This window comes from Leptodactylus fuscus, chromosome 8 (genome assembly GCF_031893055.1).
Source record: "Leptodactylus fuscus isolate aLepFus1 chromosome 8, aLepFus1.hap2, whole genome shotgun sequence".
Lineage (NCBI taxonomy): Eukaryota > Metazoa > Chordata > Amphibia > Anura > Leptodactylidae > Leptodactylus > Leptodactylus fuscus.
In genome coordinates, this window is record NC_134272.1 from 80,998,702 (window position 1) to 81,021,811 (window position 23,110).

At 41.2% G+C, this 23,110-nt stretch overlaps 1 protein-coding gene across 1 annotated transcript; it reads right to left on the reverse strand.

The window, feature by feature from the left end:
* Window positions 1–361: 361 nt before the first annotated feature.
* Window positions 362–22,213, reverse strand: TNFAIP6 (TNF alpha induced protein 6). The gene is made up of 6 exons (XM_075284508.1): window positions 22,114–22,213; window positions 14,130–14,267; window positions 6,428–6,589; window positions 4,355–4,583; window positions 3,370–3,410; window positions 362–1,005 (listed from the first exon to the last, which is right to left on the reverse strand). The coding sequence occupies exons 1-6, from the start codon at window positions 22,211–22,213 to the stop codon at window positions 848–850; spliced, it is 828 nt and encodes a 275-aa protein (XP_075140609.1). The 3' UTR covers window positions 362–847.
* Window positions 22,214–23,110: the final 897 nt, after the last annotated feature.

Below are 23,110 nucleotides of genomic sequence, written 5' to 3' on the forward strand. Positions count from 1 at the left end.
TTCCACAGAACAGACTGTAAGTCAATTTGTATATTACTATTGCTAGACTCACTGTTCCCAGCCATTGGTCTCTAGAAAATAGAAAGGGTATTGTGACAAGGGAACAAGCTAAGGTCAAACACAGATATCCAAGCAGTGCAAAATAACACCTGTGTAGGATACTAGTAAACTAGGAACCTTTGTTCAGACAGGGTGTGGCAGGTAAAGGAGACTTTACAGACTAACAGAGATGTACTGGGGAAGATTTACTGGCATGCACGGTGGTTCTTTAAGTTGTTGCTAGACCCAGCAGTGACAACAGAATAAGAAGTATACATGCATGATACTGTGGTGGAGCAGGAACCGAGCGGCGTGTCGAGCAGGTAACTGGATGGCTATGTATGCTGGATGATATGGGCAGACGGTTGGCATTACACCCCTGGTCTGTGGTTGCTTTGACTGGAGAGGTAGCTTCCTGCGCAAGCGCAGCTTTTTTCATTCACTCCTATGGGAGTTCCCAAAACAGCCAAGTAAGTGGGGCAAGCAGAGATCTTAAAACCGTAGGAATTCATACAGAAAGTGTATTGGAAAAACGTTATTTGCTGAAACTGGAATATCCCTTTAACACGACTGTGTGTGTACAGATGTCAGCCTCGTAGCTTTCACATCATTCATCAACATGGTCACTACGGTATGTCACATGGAAACTTGGAGAAGTCATCTATCAAAGTCTGCCGGACGCTAAGTGTTCCAGTCATCTCCCATTCAAGTCAATTGGAGCTTTGCCCAGAACAATCCGCGTTACGAGGACAGATGAATCACCGCCATCGAAGTCGTCTCACTCGCTCCTCGTACGATGTAAATGATGTTATTGAAAATTAAAATGTGAAAAGTCTCTGTTGGCTTTGGCCGTGTAGCTTGAGTTCAGTTCTGGGATGGAGTACGGCTCGAGCGCTGTGTATTTGATCTGAAAACCTCCTCCGGTGATGGAACTGTCTGACAAGAACTTTAACGTCATGACGTTCCCTGGAACAGAAGAAAAAAGGTCAGTGAAGTATGAGTAAGGATTGGTAATATTTTTACAACCATGTTTGGGTTCAGGTCTCGGCACAGACTATAGAATAACGGGCTTGATTAATTGCTAGACGTAATTAGAATGACTTGGTCCTGGATTGAGTTTCATCGCGTGTTACCTTCCCAGGGGTGCTGTGTTATGTTGTACTGTTTCGATACTGCTATGTTGCGCATAACTTTTTGCACAGTAAGGTGTGCAGACATACACCTTCCATAGTGGGGCTGTGGCATGGGGAGGGGCTGGACCTCCCACCTGGGTCTCTTGGTAAGGCCGAAGTAGAATGTTGCCAGGTTGGTGAATCGGTGGTGTGGATGTGGTGGAGTTTGCTAGTTGTGTTGTTATGAATGTTCTACGTGCTCTTGTTGCTTTAACTGGTGCAGGTCATTGACTGGTTAGTGATCTGGAACCGAACACGCTCTAGCCGACGCCTCTCCGGCGCGTCATCAGTCTCATGATCAGCCTGCAAAGCCGACTACGCATGTCAGTTCGTCCATTTCCCTATGGCCAAACAGACGCTGGTGGAAGAGGCCTCAGGAGAATGGCTAAATGGACATGCGCAGTCGGCTCTGTCGGCAGGAGAAGACAGAGGCGTCGCCGGAGCGTTTGCGGCGCTTTCTGTAGACTCATTTGCATAAGGAATAAAAAAGAAAATACTCAGGAACGGTGGCGCGGATCATAAAAAGAAAGGTAGGAGAAGAATAACCTCTCTAAAGGCTATTCCGACATGGTCTTTGTACAAAAAGGGATTTCTAATGATGGAAAGGCTGAGGCCCCACGTTGCAGAAATGCAGATTTTGTTTTAGTATTTTGATCCAAAGCCAGGAATGGCTACAAAAGGAATGGGAAATATCTAGGAAGTTCTTAGACTTCTACTTTCTACTCGATCCACTCCTGACTTTGACTCAAAAAACGCAGCAAAATCTGCAACAAAAAAACGCTGCTTTTACGCAACGTGGGGCCTTAGTCTGAAGGGGCTCTCCCACAAAAGCGTGACCACTAGGGTTGAGCCGATCTTGACTTTTCAGGATCGATTTTGAAATCCGATTTCCGATCATTTTCCATTCGAACCCGATCGCGATCCCAATGCAAGTCAATGGGATTTTTTTACTAATCGGAGATCGGATTTTAAAAACAATCCTATTCACTATACAGCATGGAATCTAACAATTGAACGCTTTAATTGTTAGAATCCACGCTGTGTAGTGATTTTTTTAAATCACTAAGTAGCCAGAGGATTTCTTTTTACTCCTCTGGCTACTTAGTCCCCCCTGGTCTCCACTTACCTGCAGAGATGGCTGGTCCGGTGCCCGGTGTTCTCGTTCTTCTTCCCCTCGCTGCCCCCGCCTCCCAGGTTAGGAGTGTGTGGGCGGGTTAGGAGAGTGTGGGCGGGTACTAGGAGGGGAGATGTCACGTCTCCCTGCCATGTACCCACCCACACTCTCCTAAGCTACAAGCCCCGCCTTCTTCCTAGCTCTTTAACACTAACCTGGGAGGCGGGGGCAGTGAGGCGAAGAAGACCAAGAACACCGGGCACCGGATCAGCCATCTCTGCAGGTAAGTAGCTACTAGAGATGTTAACTAGTCTCCCATTAGAATGAATAGAGACAGCCAGCGCACAGGGGGTAAGGCTGTGTGCCAGTTGCTTCCATTCATTCCTATGGAACCGCAGCGGAGCCTTCACACTGAGTATACACTCCGCTCAGAATGAGTGGAGCGTATACTCAGTGTGAAGGCTACATTGTTAGCTTTTCCCACAATGCGGCCAATAGAAAAGCATTGTGGGAAATAATCCTCGATCTCGATCCCACCTAAAAAGATCATGTTCGGAATCCGATCTTTTCCGAACACTTTTCTCGATTGCTCAACCCTAGTGACCACTCAGACCCCCACTGATCAGGAAAGTTGATCCATTCATTTCAATGGAACTATCTGAATGCTCCGTATTTGTTTGGTGGGGGCTCAAATGCCAAAGGTTGTGGGCATGTCCCCTATAGATGGATGGGACGTAGGGTTATTCAGAATCAAATGTTTCTTCTGAAAAGTTGACAACAATGCCTTTCGGGCATGCTAGTAGTTGTAGTTTTGCAAACCCTGGAAAGCCTCAGGTTACAGACCAGTGGTGCGGGGATTGCTGCGCCCATTTAGGTAGAGTGGGGCCATTTTTAATATATCTTGTTCTGGGGCCCATTTATAGTAGTATAACAGGATGAATAGTATACATAGTAAATAGATATGTCAGATATTGGTTAATTGATGTAGACTATAACGACCAAGTATTATATTGTTGGATGAGAAGTTATTAACGTGAATGATACCTGTACTGATGATGTCATCAGGAAGCATGTCTCCACAAAATCTAGAAAAATTAGAAGAAAAGACACAAATTTTCTATTAGTACCTTATGCATATTGTAGTTTTTTCCGTTCCCTATACAGATGAATGTTCTGATATTGGAAGCTTTTTCCTGATCATAGCCAAATCTTTGTATCTCTCCATAAAGCACAGGTTCACTTCTAAACACCATCTAACACTTAGAGTTTGTCCAGCAATAAATTGATTTTTTTTCATACTGAAGACCCATGTACAGGATAAGTCATCAGTATGTGATCTGTGAGGGTCTGACACCCGGACCCCGTACAGATCAGCTGTTCTGACCATGTCTGGGTGTCAGAAGCTACAGTAACACATGGGGAGCGTGAATGGGGTTGGTGCACTGTTCCTATTATTGCACTCCCTGTGCACTGCTATAGCTTAGAGCTGGAACAGCTGATCTGTGCAGGATCTGGGTGTTGGACCCTTGCAGATCTCATATTGATGACCTATCCTGTGGATAGATCATCATTTTGAAAATCGATTTGGCATCGTACATCCATTCTAATATACAGATATATCAAGGCAAAGAACGGCCGTAGAAGGATGATATCGTAGAGGGCCTTTACTAAGACTGGAGTACAATACACCAGTCTTTAAAAAATCTGCCTCAATGTATATAAAGATTTGAGCAGCTGTGCACCTTGCCTATCTAATAGCGTTCCTTGGTTACAATTTGTAGTATGTTTCATAGATACATTCACACTTTTGCTTGTTGTCATTGGAAACAGACTACAAGTTTGTTGTCAGACACCCCCCCTAACAGGCTAAACAGGTAGGATATGCCAAGAGATTTCAGCTCAAGAATTTACACATATTTATCTGTTGATTTTAATGAGATAGAAGACAGATGATTCGGCAGAGATATCTAGCTCTATACCGATGCATTTTGGGCCATCATGTATCTATAATTTTTCAGGGTGGAATTACCTTCCCACAAACCCGTGAACGTCGTCATAGCTGTCATAAACTTCCACGTAGTCAGAGAGACAGTCGGTGTCTTCTTCAATGTCCATCTCAAGGAACTGCAGGAGAATGGGTTGACCGAGCTTGACCCGGATGTGCCAGTAACAGATTTGTTCGTTCTCATATTCATTAGGATATCCTGGAGATTTTATAATCCGCTCTTGCTCGGTCAGCACCCCACCGCACTCTTTAGCTGTAAACATAGCAAATAGTAATCAAAATTGACTTTCTTAGACTATGATCAGACAATATCTGCATTTACTGACCATATCTGTGTCCTAATAGAAGAAGGCTAACTAAACACAGCCAAACTGACCCCGAGACATAATAACACTTAATGCGTTACCCAAAGCAAACAACTGGTAAGTGTCACTGTTGACTTCGTTCTATATATTGGAATAATTCTATCATTTCCATGGGCCTGAAGGCCGATCTTACACAATCCAGTATTCCCGCGGTGTTCATCTCCGGTGTTATCCAGTTGGAAGGACGGGACAATTTCTTGCCATGTAAAGTTTTGCAATTTCTTTCCTGGCTTCCTATAATAATGCTGTCGCCATTGTATTGTCTTTTCATGCCCATTCCTTTTTTAATCAGTTTTCTTCACAATATAGAATTAAACTTTCATTAATCATCACTCGTTCACATCTGCGTTTGGTAATCTGTTCGGGAACCCCCCCCCCCCCCCAAACGAACTACCGAACCCATTTGCAAGTGCTGTGCAGTAAAAACACAAGGACTCCATAGACCCACATGGGGTCCATGTGCTTGCCGCGAGATCTCTGCATGAGTCATGCACATAGGAAAGCAGATTGTGAACTACTTTCCTCTCCGCATGTTCCCTACGGAGATCTTGCAGCAAGCACACAGACCCCATTATAGTTTATGGGGATCCTTGTGCTTTTACTACACAGCGCTTGCAAATGCATTCGGTAGTCCGTTTGGTGGGGTCACCATGCGAACTCCCTGAACGGATTGCCAAATGCAGATGTGAAGGCGGGATAAGACAATGCAATAAGACTGAGGCCAAACATTGCAGAAAAGTTGCATTCTATGTTGCAGACTAGAGTGGCTTCCAAAGGATTGGGAAATATAAAGGGAACACTTAGGCTTCTCTGCTAAATCCGAAAACTTTAGCAAAAAAACCCAAAAACTCAGAACTATTCCAGTTGGTCTTCGAGTGAATTCCCATGATAATTTTCCAAGTACTTTGAGAACCAGGATAACTTGCAGTAATTTATCATGTTGGCGCGGGTTATAGTGACATCATAGTGACATCTGTTCTCCAAACATGGCCACAGCAACTTTTCCACCCAGTATGTCGGATCCCTTGTTTTTTAAGGCATTTGCCATGAACTATTCCTCTTTTGTTTCTTCTGGAAATGTATGGATAAGTTGAACTCCCATATATTAATAAGATGTGTCTTTTCGCACAAACCTGCCAGCTTTTGCATGTTGAGATCTCAGCAGGCTTGGTATATGAATGTTTTTGAATGACCACACCACCTTTTAGTGAAGCCTCGTCCCTTTCTGTTGCATGTCACATCCCTATTTGTGGTGTGGACACTAAATGTGCCGGTCACGTCTCTTTTTCATGGTGTGGCTAACTCATAAAGCACCTACATCCCATATATAACACGACCAAGAGCCTTGTAGATGATCCACCAGGTCCAAGAGATTTTCTACCTTTCAAGAAATCCATGATGTCACCCCTTCTTCCTGGAGCCTCCTGGATGGTTTGGGTTGGGTTCTTGAGTTAACAACTATGTTTTCACAGTCTGATGGTCGTAACTAGAAAGGACCAGGTCCTATAGCAAGCTTTTGACTGGGGCCCATGGCCCCCACACAGTATAGTTACTCCATTACTGGCCTCAACATGGTATAATGCCCCCTTTACTAAACCCCTCACATGACATATTGACTATTGGTTCCCAACTATGGATGCCATGATGGGATGCCGGTGCACTGTAAAATGTCTGCACTTATCCCAACTAATCCCTCACTTTTTCCATAATTTACTCTTTACGCTCCGCTCACCATGGGGGTTGTAGCAGTAGGCGTCCCATCGTTCGCTCTTGTTTAGCCGGTAACCGTAGTCAATGATGCCTTTTTTTCCGAATCCACAGTTGAACGTAGGCTTGACTATGGGGTAGCCCACTCTTCCCTTGTGTAACCATCCTGCCGCACAGACATGGAACCCTGCAGAGAACATACAATGAGATCTTATTACAGAGGAAACAAGTCTTCCTTTTTCTGTGTTTTACTTTTTCTTATACAGCGAAGCTTAATTGCATTTAATGACCTGTAATTCCTTCCATGGTTGCACAGAACATTACAGATCAGATGTCGGAAACTTCAGTCCATTTAACTTACTGTTTGTTTGGATGAATGGTACCTATAAAACCACTTATACCGTGCAACCTTGGGAGGTTTATTGGATGTAAATGCAAACATAAGACATTAGTACGGCTAGGCATAGATGATAGATAGGTAACAGACATTAGATAGATAGATAGATAGATAGATAGATAGATAACAGACGATAGATAGATAGATAGATAGATAGATAGATAGATAGATAGATAGATAGATGACATAGGAAGGATAGATAGATAGATATTAGATAGATAGATAGATGACATAGGAAGGATAGATAGATATTAGATAGATAGATAGATAGATAACAGACATAGGATAGATAGATAGATAGATAGATAGATAGATAGATATCCTGTATTTTATAGCTTACATGCAAACCATTGACCTTTCCTAATAGGGTACAGAATGACTGCAAGTAGACTATATCATTATACATATATACGTCATATACCTTATAGCTATAAGGAGATACCCCCATTGTCCTATTGACCTGCAGAATAAAGGCAACGTCAATTTAACTGCAAAGTGAACGCAGTTAAAAACTGAACCCAGTGGCGCAACTACATTTTAATTCTAATTTCATTCTCAATTTCAAGATTCCACATACATTGTATAGAATAATATATCATGCCATACGGGTATGGCCCACAAAAAACAAGCCCCACGGCTCTGTGAATAGAAAAGTTAAAAAGTTAAAGGGGTTGGCCACTTTTAGACCAATATTGACTGACAAATGTACAATAAAAAGATATACAATGTTGCAATATACTTTCTGTATCAATTCCTCACGGTTTTCTAGATCTCTGCTTGCTGTCATTCATTCTGTTACTTCTAGAGGATAAAACTCTGACCATGGTCAATATTGGTCTGAAAGCAGCCGACCCCTCCTTACTATAGATGAGCGAACACTGTTCGGATCAACCGATCCGAACAGCACGCACCTATAGAAATGAATGGAAGCACCTGTGACGCCGGCCGGCCACCGGCAAAGTGTACATGCCAGGTGCTTCCATTCATTTCTATGGGTGCGTGCTGTTCGGATCGGCTGATCCAAACAGTGTTCGCTCATCTCTACTCCTTACAAGTACATGAAAGTTTATATTATGAAGTCTTATCTATAAGTGGTGTATAAGGATGTTTGAGGCTGGGGCGTGCACCCCCTACCCCATATCAGATTGGGCTTCCTTACATGAGTCTTGTGGTTTGACCACATTTTTGGTGAGATGTAAGAAGCCGATGGCAGGAGGTTCCGATTTATCTCCGTGCAGTATATGAAGCAATGGCCGTTCTGCTTTCACTTAGCACCAATTATGGTTTTCACAACTGGTGAATAAACGTGAAGTTGACGGGAAGGTTTTCGTTTGCACGTTTGACATTTCAAAGGAAATGATCTCATATTCTGTACTGTACTGGGAGGATTGTAAGAGCCCTATCACTTCTGTACTACACAATGCCATTATTTAACCCTTGCCAAATTTCAATGAACTGCAGATGTTTAGGGAGCATTTTAGGGAGGGAAGGACTAGTTTGGATTTCAGGTTTTGAGACTTCTTTTTACATTAGAAGTTTATTTTATAATCATTAAGTTATTATAAGTTGATAAACATTGGCGCCGCAAATATAAAATCCACCATTTCTGTAACACTCGGATTCTTTTCAGTTATCCCATGTAGATGAATGACAAAACTGCTGCACTATTCAGACATGAGTATGAGGGACTTTGGTTTTTGTGATCAATATGGGTCCTAGTGTCCAGTATAGTTAGGGCTAGCTATAGCCCTGATCGGATTCACTAGATTTTCCTACAGACAATCGTGTTGCAGACAGAGGCTGAAAATAGAAATCATAGCTAGAGGGAAGACATTAGGAATCAATTTCCCAGGCAAGCCGGGGCACTTGCAGCTGTCTGTAGGTAAATCTGTCAAATCAAATCAGGCTCCACCCCCAGTGCAGGCTCCACCCCCCGTGCACTATCAGGCTGATTTGCTTATCCATAAAAAGATGATTATCTCTGCATTTCTTTCTTTCTTTTGTTGTACGTTTCTGCTCCTCGTAAAGGCCCCTATATGACACTATTACTGATTTGGGGGGCAGTTTGGACCTGATAGACTCCCTCTAATTTAGTAAAATGTTTGTCCCAAAACAGCCCATTTATAACTTTAATGACCCATCAATCAAACAGGTCCTAGTACACAAGTTGGGTAGAGGCCTAAATTCTGTGTTCTCCTTTGTTCCCAAGAATGAATGCCTCCCACTCTTGTTCTTGGCTAGAAAACAGGATCTTCCCTCCCCATGAAGATGGTGAACAGCTGGACACGCTCATTCCTGTATCTGTCCATTTACACTAAATGTGAAGGACTTTTACAGGCTGTATTAGTGACGGGTTATAAAATTGAAAAAATGAGGTTGAACTGGGACAATCCCTTTAAAGTGAACCTTTAACAAATCATTATAAGATGTAATAAAGCAATGCTATCAGTGCAATGCCCTAAGAGAGCTACGCTAATAACTTATTACTGGAGAGTATTATACTGATGTTACTATAGAGTATTATACCGATGCTCTAACACCCTGATGTTACAGTCTGGGGCAGAGAAGAAAAATATACATTGGCCATGTTTTGTTTTTTTCATGCCCCCTAACTACACTTAATATACACAATAGTATCACAAAAAGGTACAGCACTGTGTAAAATGTTTTAGGCAGGTGTGGAAAAATGCTGCAAAGTAAGAATGCTTTCAGAAACAGAAGGGTTAATAATTAGTAAATTTTTGTCAATTAACAAAATGAAGTGAATGAAAAAAAGAGATATTAATTCCTTTGTGAAGAACAATAAAGTGAAGCGCTACTCTTGAAGAGAATATGAATGGGAGGCCCCACCTATGAAGAACACAGGGAAGAGAGACTCCACCTATGAAGAGAATAGAGAAGAGACGATCCACCTATGAAGAGAATAGGGTAGAGAGGCTCCACCTATGAAGAGAATAGGGTGGAGAGGCTCCACCTATGAAGAGAACAGGGAAGAGAGGCTCCACCTATGAAGAGAACAGGGAGGAGAAGATCCACCTATGAAAAGAATAGAGAAGAGATGATCCACCTATGAAGAGAATAGAGAAGAGACGATCCACCTATGAAGAGAATAGGGAAGAAAGGATCCACCTATGAAGAGAATAGGGAAGAGAAGATCCACCTATGAAGAGAATAGGGAAGAGAAGATCCACCTATGAAGAGAATAGGGAAGAGAAGATCCACCTAGGAAAAGAATAGAGAAGAGATGATCCACCTATGAAGAGAGTAGAGAAGAGACGATCCACCTATGAAGAGAATAGGGAAGAGAGGATCCACCTATGAAGAGAATAGGAAAGAGAGGCTCCACCTATGAAGAGAACAGGGAAGAGATGATCCACCTATGAAGCGAATAGGGAAGAGAAGATCCACCTATGAAGAGAATAGGGAAGAGAAGATCCACCTAGGAAAAGAATAGAGAAGAGATGATCCACCTATGAAGAGAGTAGAGAAGAGACGATCCACCTATGAAGAGAATAGGGAAGAGAGGATCCACCTATGAAGAGAATAGAAAAGAGAGGCTCCACCTATGAAGAGAACAGGGAAGAGAAGATCCACCTATGAAGAGAATAGGGAAGAGAAGATCCACCTAGGAAAAGAATAGAGAAGAGATGATCCACCTATGAAGAGAATGGAGAATAGAGGATCCACCTATGAAGAGAACAGGGATGAGAGACTCCACCTATAAAGAGAATAGGGAAGAGAGGCTCCACCTCTGAAGAGAACAGGAAAGAGAGGCTCCACCTTTGAAGAGAACAGGGAAGAGAGGCTCCACCTCTGAAGAGAACAAGCAAGAGAGGCTCCACCTCTGAAGAGAATAGGGAAGAGAGGCTCCACCTCTGAAGAGAATAGGGAAGAGAGGCTCCACCTCTGAAGAAAACAAGCAAGAGAGGCTCCACCTCTGAAGAAAATAGGGAAGAGAGGCTCCACCTCTGAAGAGAATAGGGAAGAGAGGCTCCACCTCTGAAGAGAACAGGGAAGAGAGGCTCCACCTCTGAAGAAAATAGTGAACAGGACAGTGAGATTCTATTCATGCAGATAATAGGCTGAGGAGGCTCCAACTATGAAATCAGAAACAGACTACCTGCACATGGCAGTGAAAAAAAACTGACGTTAAAACTAATGAAACTGACAGTTTTTAACGTTTTGACGAACTTATTTGGTCAATTGATTTTTTAGCCAACCCAATTAATCCTTTTTAATGTAAATCCATTGTAACAGATGTTCAAAACGAACCCATTAAGAGGCTTGTGCAGGATCCCAGTGCAAGGAGGGGTAACGAGAACTATACAATTATATAGACCTGTCACTTTAATGGTATACGGAATATTCTGGAACTGTGCCATTGACTTGCCTTTCTTGTCTTTCCTTCTATTTTTTAAAGGTCCATTAAAAAAGTGTTCCTTTCTATGTCCACATTGACCTCAATTATTCTTAAAATAAACGCAAATGAACATTAAAAAATTGTCTATTACACATTGTTTTTCATGTTCATTTCCACGGGGCTTTATAGAATACAAGTCCCAGTCCGGAGTTTAGTAGGAGGACGATTGCTAGAACTAGTGGAAGTCAAGTACTGGAGATGTTTTTGCGGTGGAGTCAATGAAGGAGGAACAAATTGTCATCATCTCAGTGATTAGTCGGAAACTTTGCAGCACCTATTTTATTAATCCCCTACAGTGAATTGAAGCCGGTCTGACAGCTGTGACAAGTTGTTGGAAACGGCCGAGAGGAGTCAGCCATACCACAAATCATAGACCTGACGTCTCCTTGTCAACAGTTATACCGGAGAGAACAAGTCATCAGCAATACGAGTCATGGGACTCCATATACGGGTACAGTTTATTAACCTATTCCATGTAACAAAAGTCACGTTGCGGTAGCTATCCCGTCTGAAGAGACTGGACAGAATTTACATTGACCCTTATGTCAGTTTTCAAAAAGTTGTGGCCCAAACGTGGGCCTCGTGTCTGACTTATCTACGAAGAGGACGGGGTGTGGCTGTAGGTCCAAAAAATGTATTAGAACATACGCCAGAAACTGATGCTATTAGCTACCATAAATTTGAGCTTCTGATACATGGGGGGCAAGAAATGCCTATACAGTCCTATGAAAAAGTTTGGGCACCCCTATTAATCTTAATCATTTTTAGTTCTAAATATTTTGGTGTTTGCAACAGCCATTTCAGTTTGATATATCTAATAACTGATGGACACAGTAATATTTCAGGATTGAAATGAGGTTTATTGTACTAACAGAAAATGCGCAATATGCATTAAACCAAAATTTGACCGGTGCAAAAATATGGGCACCTCAACAGAAAAGTGACATTAATATTTAGTAGATCCTCCTTTTGCAAAGATAACAGCCTCTAGTCGCTTCCTGTAGCTTTTAATCAATTCCTGGATCCTGGATGAAGGTATTTTGGACCATTTCTTTCTACAAAACAATTCAAGTTCAGTTAAGTTTGATGGTCGCCGAACATGGACAGCCCGCTCTCAAATGATCTGAAAACAAAGATTGTTCAACATAGTTGTTCAGGGGAAGGATACAAAACGTTGTCTCAGAGATTTAACCTGTCAGTTTCCACTGTGAGGAACATAGTAAGGAAATGGAAGACCACAGGGACAGTTCTTGTTAAGCCCAGAAGTGGCAGGCCAAGAAAAATATCAGAAAGGCAGAGAAGAAGAATGGTGAGAACAGTCAAGGACAATCCACAGACCACCTCCAAAGAGCTGCAGCATCATCTTGCTGCAGATGGTGTCACTGTGCATCGGTCAACTATACAGCGCACTTTGCACAAATAGAAGCTGTATGGGAGAGTGATGAGAAAGAAGCCGTTTCTGCACGTACGCCACAAATAGAGTTGCCTGAGGTATGAAAAAGCACATTTGGACAAGGCAGCTTCATTTTGGAAACAAAAATTGAGTTGTTTGGTTATAAAAAAAGGCGTTATGCATGGCGTCCAAAAAGAAACAGCATTCCAAGAAAAACACATGCTACCCACTGTAAAATTTGGTGGAGGTTCCATCATGCTTTGGGGCTGTGTGGCCAATGCCGGCATCGGGAATCTTGTTAAAGTTGAGGGTCGCATGGATTCCACTCAGTATCAGCAGATTCTTGAGAATAATGTTCAAGAATCAGTGACGAAGTTGAAGTTACGCCGGGGATGGATATTTCAGCAAGACAATGATCCAAAACACCGCTCCAAATCCACAGGCATTCATGCAGAGGAACAATTACAATGTTCTGGAATGGCCATCCCAGTCCCCAGACCTGAATATCATTGAACATCTGTGGGATGATCTGAAGCGGGCTGTCCATGCTCGGCGACCATCTAACTTAACTGAACTTGAATTGTTTTGTAAAGAGGAATGGTCCAAAATACCTTCATCCAGGATCCAGGAACTGAGTAAAAGCTACAGGAAGCGACTAGAGGCTGTTATCTTTGCAAAAGGAGGATCTACTAAATATTAATGTCACTTTTCTGTTGAGGTGCCCATACTTTTGCACCGGTCAAATTTTGGTTTAATGCATATTGCGCATTTTCTGTTAGTACAATAAACCTCATTTCAATCCTGAAATATTACTGTGTCCATCAGTTATTAGATATATCAAACTGAAATGGCTGTTGCAAATACCAAAATATTTAGAACTAAAAATGATTAAGATTAATAGGGGTGCCCAAACTTTTTCATAGGACTGTAGCTTAATTTAGGCAATCACAGGGCTTAGCAGTGACTCCTATAGGCCAAAAGAGAGAGAGAGGACACTGCAAGGAGACCCAGAATGGGTGAGGGAAGGTGAGTATAACTTTATTTTTCACTTTCCTGGGGCCTCCGCCTTTTATACTCCGGGGTCTGAAGAGTATAATAATTTTACTTCTGGTACGCAAGTAACGAACCCCAAAAGTTTCAGGTTTGGATCAAAACCAAAACTTTTGGAAAATTTGGACCAAATTGGTTCGCTCATCTCTAGTTACCTTAAACACCTTAACTAAATATCGAATATTTTCATGAGTGACGACCCCCTAAAGTTTAACGTTTGGATCGAAGCTGAAACGTTTGGAAAATTTTGGTCAAATTGGGTCCAGTCCAAACTGTTTTTCTCGTCTCTAGTTACATTAAACGCCTCAACTAAAGATTCAATATTTTCATAAGTGATAATCCCCTAAAGTTTCAGGTTCGGATCAAAACTTTTGGAACATTTTGGTCAAATCTGGTTTAACCCGAACCAATTTGCTAGCCTTTACAATACAATATTCAGGTTTATTACCAGGTCCTCAGGCTCTTACCTATCTTTCTTGCTTCTTCCAGCTGATCGTACGTAGCAAGTTGACCCCCTTCGTATTCACACACGGCCCTCGCCTCTCTGTAGGTGAGTTGGTATTTTCCGTTCCTTGACTCTCGGTGATAGACTCCAGCTGCTTGTTCTGAGGATTACAACAAGTCCACAATTAGGAGATTGTTTAGCAGTGTCTTTTCCAAGTTATTCCACCACCTCCAGCATCGCATATCGTGTACGATGGTACATTAGCGCCAAAGTAACACAAAGCCTTGATTTCACTGACAGGAAGTATTGGACAGCAGCCTGGGCACACAACCAAAATTTTTAAGATTAAAAATGATATTTTGTTGCATGTGTTCCAGATGTCAGCCCCATGTACGACGTTACCTCCAGCATTGTTCTATAGAGTAAACATGGTTGTTTGTTAGACTAATCTATAACATGATGTTTCATGGTGTAAAGCGGAACAATCCGGGGAAAAACTCTTAAGAATTCTTTTGTTGGAGGCAGAGATCTGGTTTAAATAAAAAGCTGAGTTAAGTAAAGTCTTTCGGTGCTGTCGGAGGGTCAGTCCTACGGGGGGTCAGACTCATTATGGTTTTCTATAGTAACTGCTGCTTAGACGTGAGTTACTCTAGTTATCTTGCATCAAAGTGTTCCCTTTGGAAGGACATATCTATCTATCTATCTATCATCTATCTATCTCCTATCTATCTATCTATCTATCTATCTATCTATCTATCTATCTCCTATCTATCTATCTATCTATCTATCTATCTATCTCCTATCTCTATCTGTCTATCTATCTATCTATCATCTCTATCTTTCTTTATAAGTCCAGTTTTCTATAAAATGAGCACCTAGGCACATAACAATGCAATGACTTCCACATGCCATTTTGTCTGCAGTTTTTCTGGTAACTTCATAGTCCTTGGTGGTTTAGGGTAGTTAAGAGTTAATTGTAAATTTCTTGGTACTATAGAGCAAGGAATGGGAGTTAATTTTTGCATTCCTTTCTAATGAGCAGAGAAGTTACTGGCTAGGTCAGGTTCCTCCTGGGCGTGTCATCCTCAGGTATCACCCCCTAGGATATGGAAGACCTGGCATTGCCCAATTTACCATCTAAAACCTATATATCTGGAGAGATGAAGCAAGGGAGCAAAAAAACTAGTTGCCAAGTCACCTTTGATATATATCTATACATGGATGTGCAAAATTTTGGGCATATGTGAAAAAAATTGTGAGATAAAAGAGTTAATAGTTTATTTTGACAATAGCCAAAATGAAGCCAATGAAGAAAAGAGAAATGTAAATCCCATGAATATTTGGGGTGACCTTTGCCCTTTGGAGGAGGAGTCCTGGAAGTGATGATACGGCCCCCACAGATATAGCCCTGATCTCAACATCATCCAGTCTGTCTGGGATGACATGAAGAGACAGATGGATTGGAGCGAACAACATCCACAGAAGATCTGTGCTTAGTTCTCCAAGATGGCGGCGGGAACAACCTCCCTGCCCAGTTCTGCCAAAAACTATCTGCAAGTACTGAAAAGGACTGATAGCTATATAATATATTAGATCTATAGTGTTTCATGTCTGTCGATACAGTGTGACCTTATAGCACTTTATGACACAACTCCTTTCATGTGACTCCACTTCACCGGCTGATATAAAGATGGATTTCATGTAAAGTTCGGAGCCTATTAGGAATCAAACCAAAAATCTGAATGGATGAGAGACCGTCGTTGTGTAATATCATCAGTTCGTAATGTGCTATTAAACATGTGTGGGATAGTAGAAGGCAGTACGAGATGGCGGAGCTTCGGATCTCTCGGGAACAATAATCTTTTACAAATTCCATTAATAATGCCGGAAAACAAATTGAAGCTGCAAACTTGGCAGTATGGGTACAGTTCCTTCCACCCTTGGAGCTCATCTGCCCTTATGACACAGCGCTACATTTTTGACGGATCAGCTCATATGGTCCTGGACATTGTCAACTCGGAGCTGCCAAACGCTTAGCTAAAGTTTAATAATGATCCTTATTTTAGAGATTAAGTACATGTATGGCCTAGAGCCATGTGTGATCCATGTCAAATGGTCTAATAGCATAAAACATGGAGAACTTAATATTCCGAAATGGATTTTAGAATTTTTTCAACTTTTTAGAAGACGTCTCAGACTGTCCTTGGAAATTGGAGATAACTTTGTAACCATCGTATTTTGATTAGGTTTCATATCTATAAAGTTCTACCTCCCAGATCCAAACATTTTAGACTCCTATTTAATACGATGGGCAGTACGGGATTATTTTTGTTCAAGTATCTTCAACATTTTGGCAAACAATTCACAAGGGGTTGGCAAGTTGGGCTGTCAATACCTGTGTGCCAAGATGGAACCCAAACGAAGAGATCAGCAAGGACCTGGTAAGGGGCAGCAATGGTTGGCTGAGATGTGTTCTGGATCTTTTAGGTTTTTAACTAGGGTTGAGGGATCGGGAAAGATCAGATCCCGATCCAAGATTGAGCAAATTTCACGATCAGGATCGGGATTGGCTGGAAAATGATCGAAAATCAGATTTTAAAAATGATCCTGAAATCTCAAGATCGGCTCAACCCCACTCCATAAACATAAAGTAACTAGGATTGAGCGAACGGGATCGGGAAAGATCGGATCGTGATCGTCGACTGAGCAAATTTCACGATTGCGATTGGGTTCAGCTGGAAAATGATTGAAAATCGGATTTTAAAAACGATCCTGAAATCTCAAGGTCGGCTCAACCCTATTTTTAACCCATTGTGATGTTGTTTTTGTAAAAAATGTGTTACCTTGCGGACAACCATTTTAGATATTGGTCATTAGCCAAATACATTATGATCATAGGGGGGCACAATGTAAAATAAATAAAAAAAATATATTAAAGTGAGTAAAAAAAAAAACTAAACTACATAAAGTATCGAAGAAAAAAACCTATAAAATATTTTTGGAATATCCAATAAAAAAAAAAATTCAAAGCTCATATACCAAAAAAAACCTAAAATTTGTCCTGTTCTAAAACAGAAAAATGGCCCATTCAAGAAGTGGTTACGATACATTTGATAGGTAGAATATTTTTATTCTAGCAATTTCGTTGGTCTATGGCCATATTAGATAAGGGTCGGGGCTACTAGCATCAGTGGAATTCTGCCCCATATCCAAAATTAAAGGGATTGTCTACTATGGCACCCTCTAGTTTGCAGAGCATTCTGGGACTTGTCCAGGCCCGGACTCTTTGAGCTTTCTGTAAGCCGCTCATGTAATGTATACTTTTGGTATTCTCTCATTCTACAAAGTGATATATTTTCCGACTCTCCTAAGACCGAGGTTTTCTGAGGTCTGATAATTGCTCGCACGCTGCGCCCTGTCAATCAGAACTCCAGGAGGAACGCTGCATATACTTATGGATAATATACCTCACGTATTATGAAGTAAAACATAGTAAGCGTTACCTTCTGTGACCGCCATGGCCAGATTTTCCACATTATAAGTTAATTTAAGTGATCGACATTCATTTCCTAACACAGCTGAGAGCAACCAGCAGGAGAGATTTGGGAGTCTGAACAACCATCGCTCCAATGTTAGACCTTGGCCGTGTTCACACTAAATTGTGGTCATTGCATAATTCATTTTACATAGTCCTGACATATTAGGAAACAATGCCAATGCCTTAAAGGGGTTAATTGGGTTGTAAAAAAAAAAAAAATCTTGTAATACAATTTATTATGAAAAGTGCCTGTATCTTCAGTTATTGTCTGCCAGTGAAATCTTTACAATAGAAGTCTATAGAGAGGGGACAGAGAGACATCTGCACTACTTCCTTTTCACAACTACTAGATCAGGGGTAGGGAACCTTCGGCTCTCCATCTGCCTGGAAACTACAACTCCCAGCATGCTCCATTCACTTCCATGGGAGTTCCAAGAACAGCAGAGCAAGTATGCATGCTGGGAGTTGTAGTTTTGCAACAGCTGGAGAGCCAAGGTTCCCTACCCCTGTACTAGATTATCAGGAATTACTATCCAGCTTCATTCTGTAGACACCTTATGTCTTCTCCTCCTTCATCCCCCTCACCTCTCCATAGACTTCATTGTAAACTGACACTGCTTGTGTTTGGAGCATAGACCAGAATCACTTAGATAAGAAGTAAAGACAGTAGTAACACTGGCGTAAAGGAGTAAACTCCTTTTTCCCTGGCTTTGCTTCAATTTGGAAAAAAAATACAAATTATTTCATTATATTACTGTATTTTTTTTGTTTATATACATTTGGCAGGTTTATACTTCATTTATATAAGATTTATAAACTGCTTTTGGGCTTTGCTGCCAATAATAAAATATCACAGTCCAGATTTTATTTTCTATGGTGTTCTTGAGACTGAGCAGATCCAGATTATTTTATTAGTTCTGATTATAATCTTATCTGTACGGCTACCAAAATTATAAAATAGTCTGTAAAAAATTTTTCACATTTAGCTGGATCTGCCAGTGGTATACAGATAAATATCTCATGTGCACAGGTCCAATGAAGGGGAATTATACTGCGTGGGGGCACAAGGGACATGGTTGAGAAGGGGTGGAGCCAAAGTGGGCATGGGTGGAGATGGAGGCGTGGCTTACACCTTGATTTTGTCCACTTGAAAGCTGAGAGATTGGGTCCCCTCATATTGGGATAAGATAAAGGGGAATTATACTGTGGGGGCACAAGGGATGTGGTTGTGAGTGGGTGGAGCCAAAGTGGGCATGGGTTGGACTGGAGGCGTGGCTTACAACACTTCGATTCAATGATTTTGTGCTTCTTTTGGTCACTTGAAAGTGTAGAGATTGGGTTCTCTCATATTGGGTAAGACACCCTATGGGCCCCTAAGACTTCACTATGCAATGTATGGCCTTTTAAGCCTGCTTAACAGGTTCTGTTCCTGTTGCTCATCACATGATAAAGATTTTTCTCAATTGGATGTACACAACAGAGGTTCACGCTGCATTAAGCAAAAAGCATGAAGAATACAGAAAGGAACAGAAAGTTTCTTCCTGAGCCCTGCGGGCAATCGGAGAGATCTCTGGATCAACCTTCTACACTGTTACCAGTAGTCTGTTCATCCTGTTTTATAGGAAAGATATCTAACCCTACAAGGAAGACATTTGAACCTATAAGAAGACAACAGCCTATAAGCAGGATATTTAACCCTATAAGGAAGACATTTGACCCTATAAAGAAGACCTCTAACCTTATAAGGAAGACATCTAACCCTATAAAGAAGACATTTAACCTATAAGGAAGACATCCAACCCTATAACTCTATAAGGAAAACAAGGAAACCTATCTTACCCTATAAAGAAGACTTTAACCTATAAGGAAGAGATTTAATCCTATAAGGAAGACATCTAACCCTATAAAGTAAGACATTTAAAACCTACAAAAAAGACACCTTACCCTGTAAGCAAGACATTTAACCCTATAAGGAAGACATCTAGCCCTGTTTTTAAGACTAGCCACACTTTCTGCTATCATCAAATGTTGTGTCCAATCTTTGTAACTGATATACAACATATATATATTTACATGGATTACAAAGCTTGTGCAGCTGCAAGCAATGACCCTGCGGTTTCTGCATTAGGTCGTATGCCATTATTGAATAGGTTAGATGCATTTTAGGCTCGGGTCACCTTCACTAATGTAAGTGCATGGAGTTATATTGTGACTCTCACTGAGCTCCTCTGCATTTTCTTGCAGCTACAAATCACATAACCCTTCAGTTGCCATGCAGCTCCTTTCACATACATTGGTGAAAAAGTTGTAGGGCAGGGAGTGACAGGTACTGTGGCCAAAGTCACCAAGCCTTAAGATTTTTGTCATCCCTTAAAGGGAACGTGTCACCAAAAAAATACCTATTTTTTAAATCACCTATTTTTGAAATCACCTATTTTTTTATTTTTTTTTTAATTTCCATGTTTGGTATTTAAAAAAAAAAAAAAATTCTTGCAGTTCTTACTCTGTCCACTAAGCCAAATAATATGCTGAGACATCCTGTAAATGGTTTCTTTGCAGCAGTCACTTCACTTACAACACACCAATGATCACAGTGATCATGTCTATGTAAATAAGACACAGAATCCAGCAGTCACAATAGGTGATGTTACATCTTATCTACTCTCCTCTCTGTACAGGTCACAGAGCACGCCTAGAGAACTCTCCTATAGAAGTCAATCGGCTCTGCCCCAGACTATTGTATCTATGGCCCATGGTCCATCTCCAGGAGACAAGAAGTCACAGACTATTTTAGGCTTAGTGGCAAGAGTAGGAATTGCAAGATTTGTATGATTTTTGTTTTGTTAATATAGATAATAACATGAAGAATTAAAAACAACTTCACAAAAAAATTCTTACAAAGTATGTGTAATATAAAAATGTGACTTAAACAATAGGTCATTTCCTGGCGACACTTTCCCTTTAAATCGGAGACATAAAGGGATATAACTTAGGTGTTGTAGAATTTGCATTTGGATCTGTAGCGTTCACGCATATAGATATGACGATACATAGCAAATAACTCTTTCTAGGTTACAATTATGGCTGAGTTTACTAGTTTTGTACTCTGGTGTACCTGCACCCCAAGGGGGCCGTGCCTTTAAGGGGTTCCTTTAATAAAGTACATAATGTATGATCATAGCCTTGTGGGGGACATTCCTGAGATGAGATATAGGCATGCAAACATTGAGAATCCCTGAATTATATGTAACACCTGCCAATATTTTGTAACACTGAATGTGATATATTATATAATTCGTTACAGTTAATTTATATACTGACAATTGAGTTATTAACTTTATACAAATTTTCCATTTTATGATTGCACGAAAAATTTTTAGTAAAAATTTGGGCTATATCTCTGGTACAGCTGTGCACACACGACAATGAATAAGAGCGATGTCCGTTTTTTTTAACAATGTCACACGGCAGACTTAATTTCAAGCAAGTGAATGGGGGCAGTTCATGTGACCATTGTCCTAACGGTCCGATGTAACCGGGTGCAAGACGGCCGTGAAAAAAGGACATTCTCCTTGGCCATTGTGCACCTCAGTTACATTGTAGCCGTACAATGTATCCTGTATTCGTGACGTGCAGGGCACAGAACTTTTCAATTTAGAAAATTTTAAAAAATCAAAAATATTTGAGGTCACTTTGTATCAAAAAGCAATAATTGAGGTCAAGATTTAAGAATTCATTTAAAATGCAACAAAACATGTCAGCGAATCTGCAACGTCCCGGAATAAAAGGAAAGGCAAACAAAGTAAAATTGCACAGTGCGCTGCTTCTTTGAATATATATTTAGTTCCAGGAAAAATGTGCTAACCGGTAATTCACATCAAAGCGAAAGACATGAGGGTTTCATTGCCACGCTGAGTTATGTAAAATGGGACAGACGGAGGAACAAGAATATTTTGTTTAGGAATCTTTTTTCTATCAGGCTTACATTTTGTATAGATATTGGACCATTGTCGGTCCAAAAAGTTGCCCAGAACTTTTGTAGGACTAAAGGTCCAAGCGTGCCCTTGGCTTGGAATAGTTCCACTACAGAGAGAGAAAGAGAAACCAAATATCAAGTCTCCTGTTAGTTGCTTACCTCATTTTAGGACTCGTAGATCCACAGGTTACTATTCAAAAAGTTGCCTGGAACTTTGTCCAAGCATGCCCTTACCTTGGAATAGTCCCAATGGTGAGAGATCCACATAGCAAGTCTCCTGTTAGTCGCTTACCTAATTTTTTGGACTTGTAGATCCACCAGTTCAAAAAGTTGCTCAGAACTTCTATCTAGACAATAAACCATAGGCCAATTTGATGCCGGTGCTCTGAGCTGCTCATCCTAAGACTTGTAGTTCCACAACCCCCAGAGAGCCCCTGCTTGCTTATCCCTGCTGCAGATGTTTGTGCGGATGAGACTGAACAAGTCGCTTACCTAGCCAGATGGAATTGTGCAGTATTCCGTTCCTGAATCCCCATCCAAAAGCTTCATCCAAGTGCAAGGCAACGAGAAAGAGGAAAATGATTTTTTTCATGTTTCAGCAATTTCAGAGGGATTTCTTCCAAGGAAACTACTCTCGCATCTGACAGAGCCCCTTCTGAAACATCTGGTCACCAGATCTTTTAAAGTAGGACCTTTTTTTTTTTTTTTTTTTTCTGCCTACTGTGAGTCTAGTGAGCTTGGTCCAATTGAATAAGCAGCTGTAGGATTTCACAATTAGATGACGTCAGACTCTATAAGGAAAGAGGATGAGGATGGTGATAGTCTAGCTAATCGGAATCACTTACCATGTGGTTAGGACCAGCTGATGTCTGCGGGGGGAGTCATTAAACTTTTGCAGCAATTAACCTTCCTCGATAGCCTAGGTGATGTATATTATATATGACACATACAGTCGGAGGAATTGGCTGCCGTGATATTCTGCAGGGTTGGGCTCAGCTCAGGGACTTTTCTTTTGCTGTATGTATCCAGTTGTATATAAGCCCAGGGACAGTTACAAAGGGCACCCTTCCAGGGGTGTAAACTGAGGGGGTGCAGAGGGTGCTGATGCATTTGGGCCCATAAGGTGTCCCATCACAATATGAGGAGACCATACCTCCCAATTTTCAAAGGACTGGAAGAAGGACCAAAATGGCGAATTTAGGTGTCATAACACACACCTTCAGCCATACCCATGACCACTTTGGCTCATTTCCAACCATGTTCTTATAGTGCAATGTACAAAATATATTGTCAATTTAGTGGTCCTGGCATGGTATGTTGGCCCTCACACTGTATAATGTCCCCCTCATTGTAACCACAACAGTATAATGCCCATTAATTGAGGCCACCACAGTGGAATGCCATCTTCATTATAGACACCATAATATAATACCCTCTCATTGTGGACCCCACTTTATAACGCCCTCTCATTGTGGCCACCACAGTATAA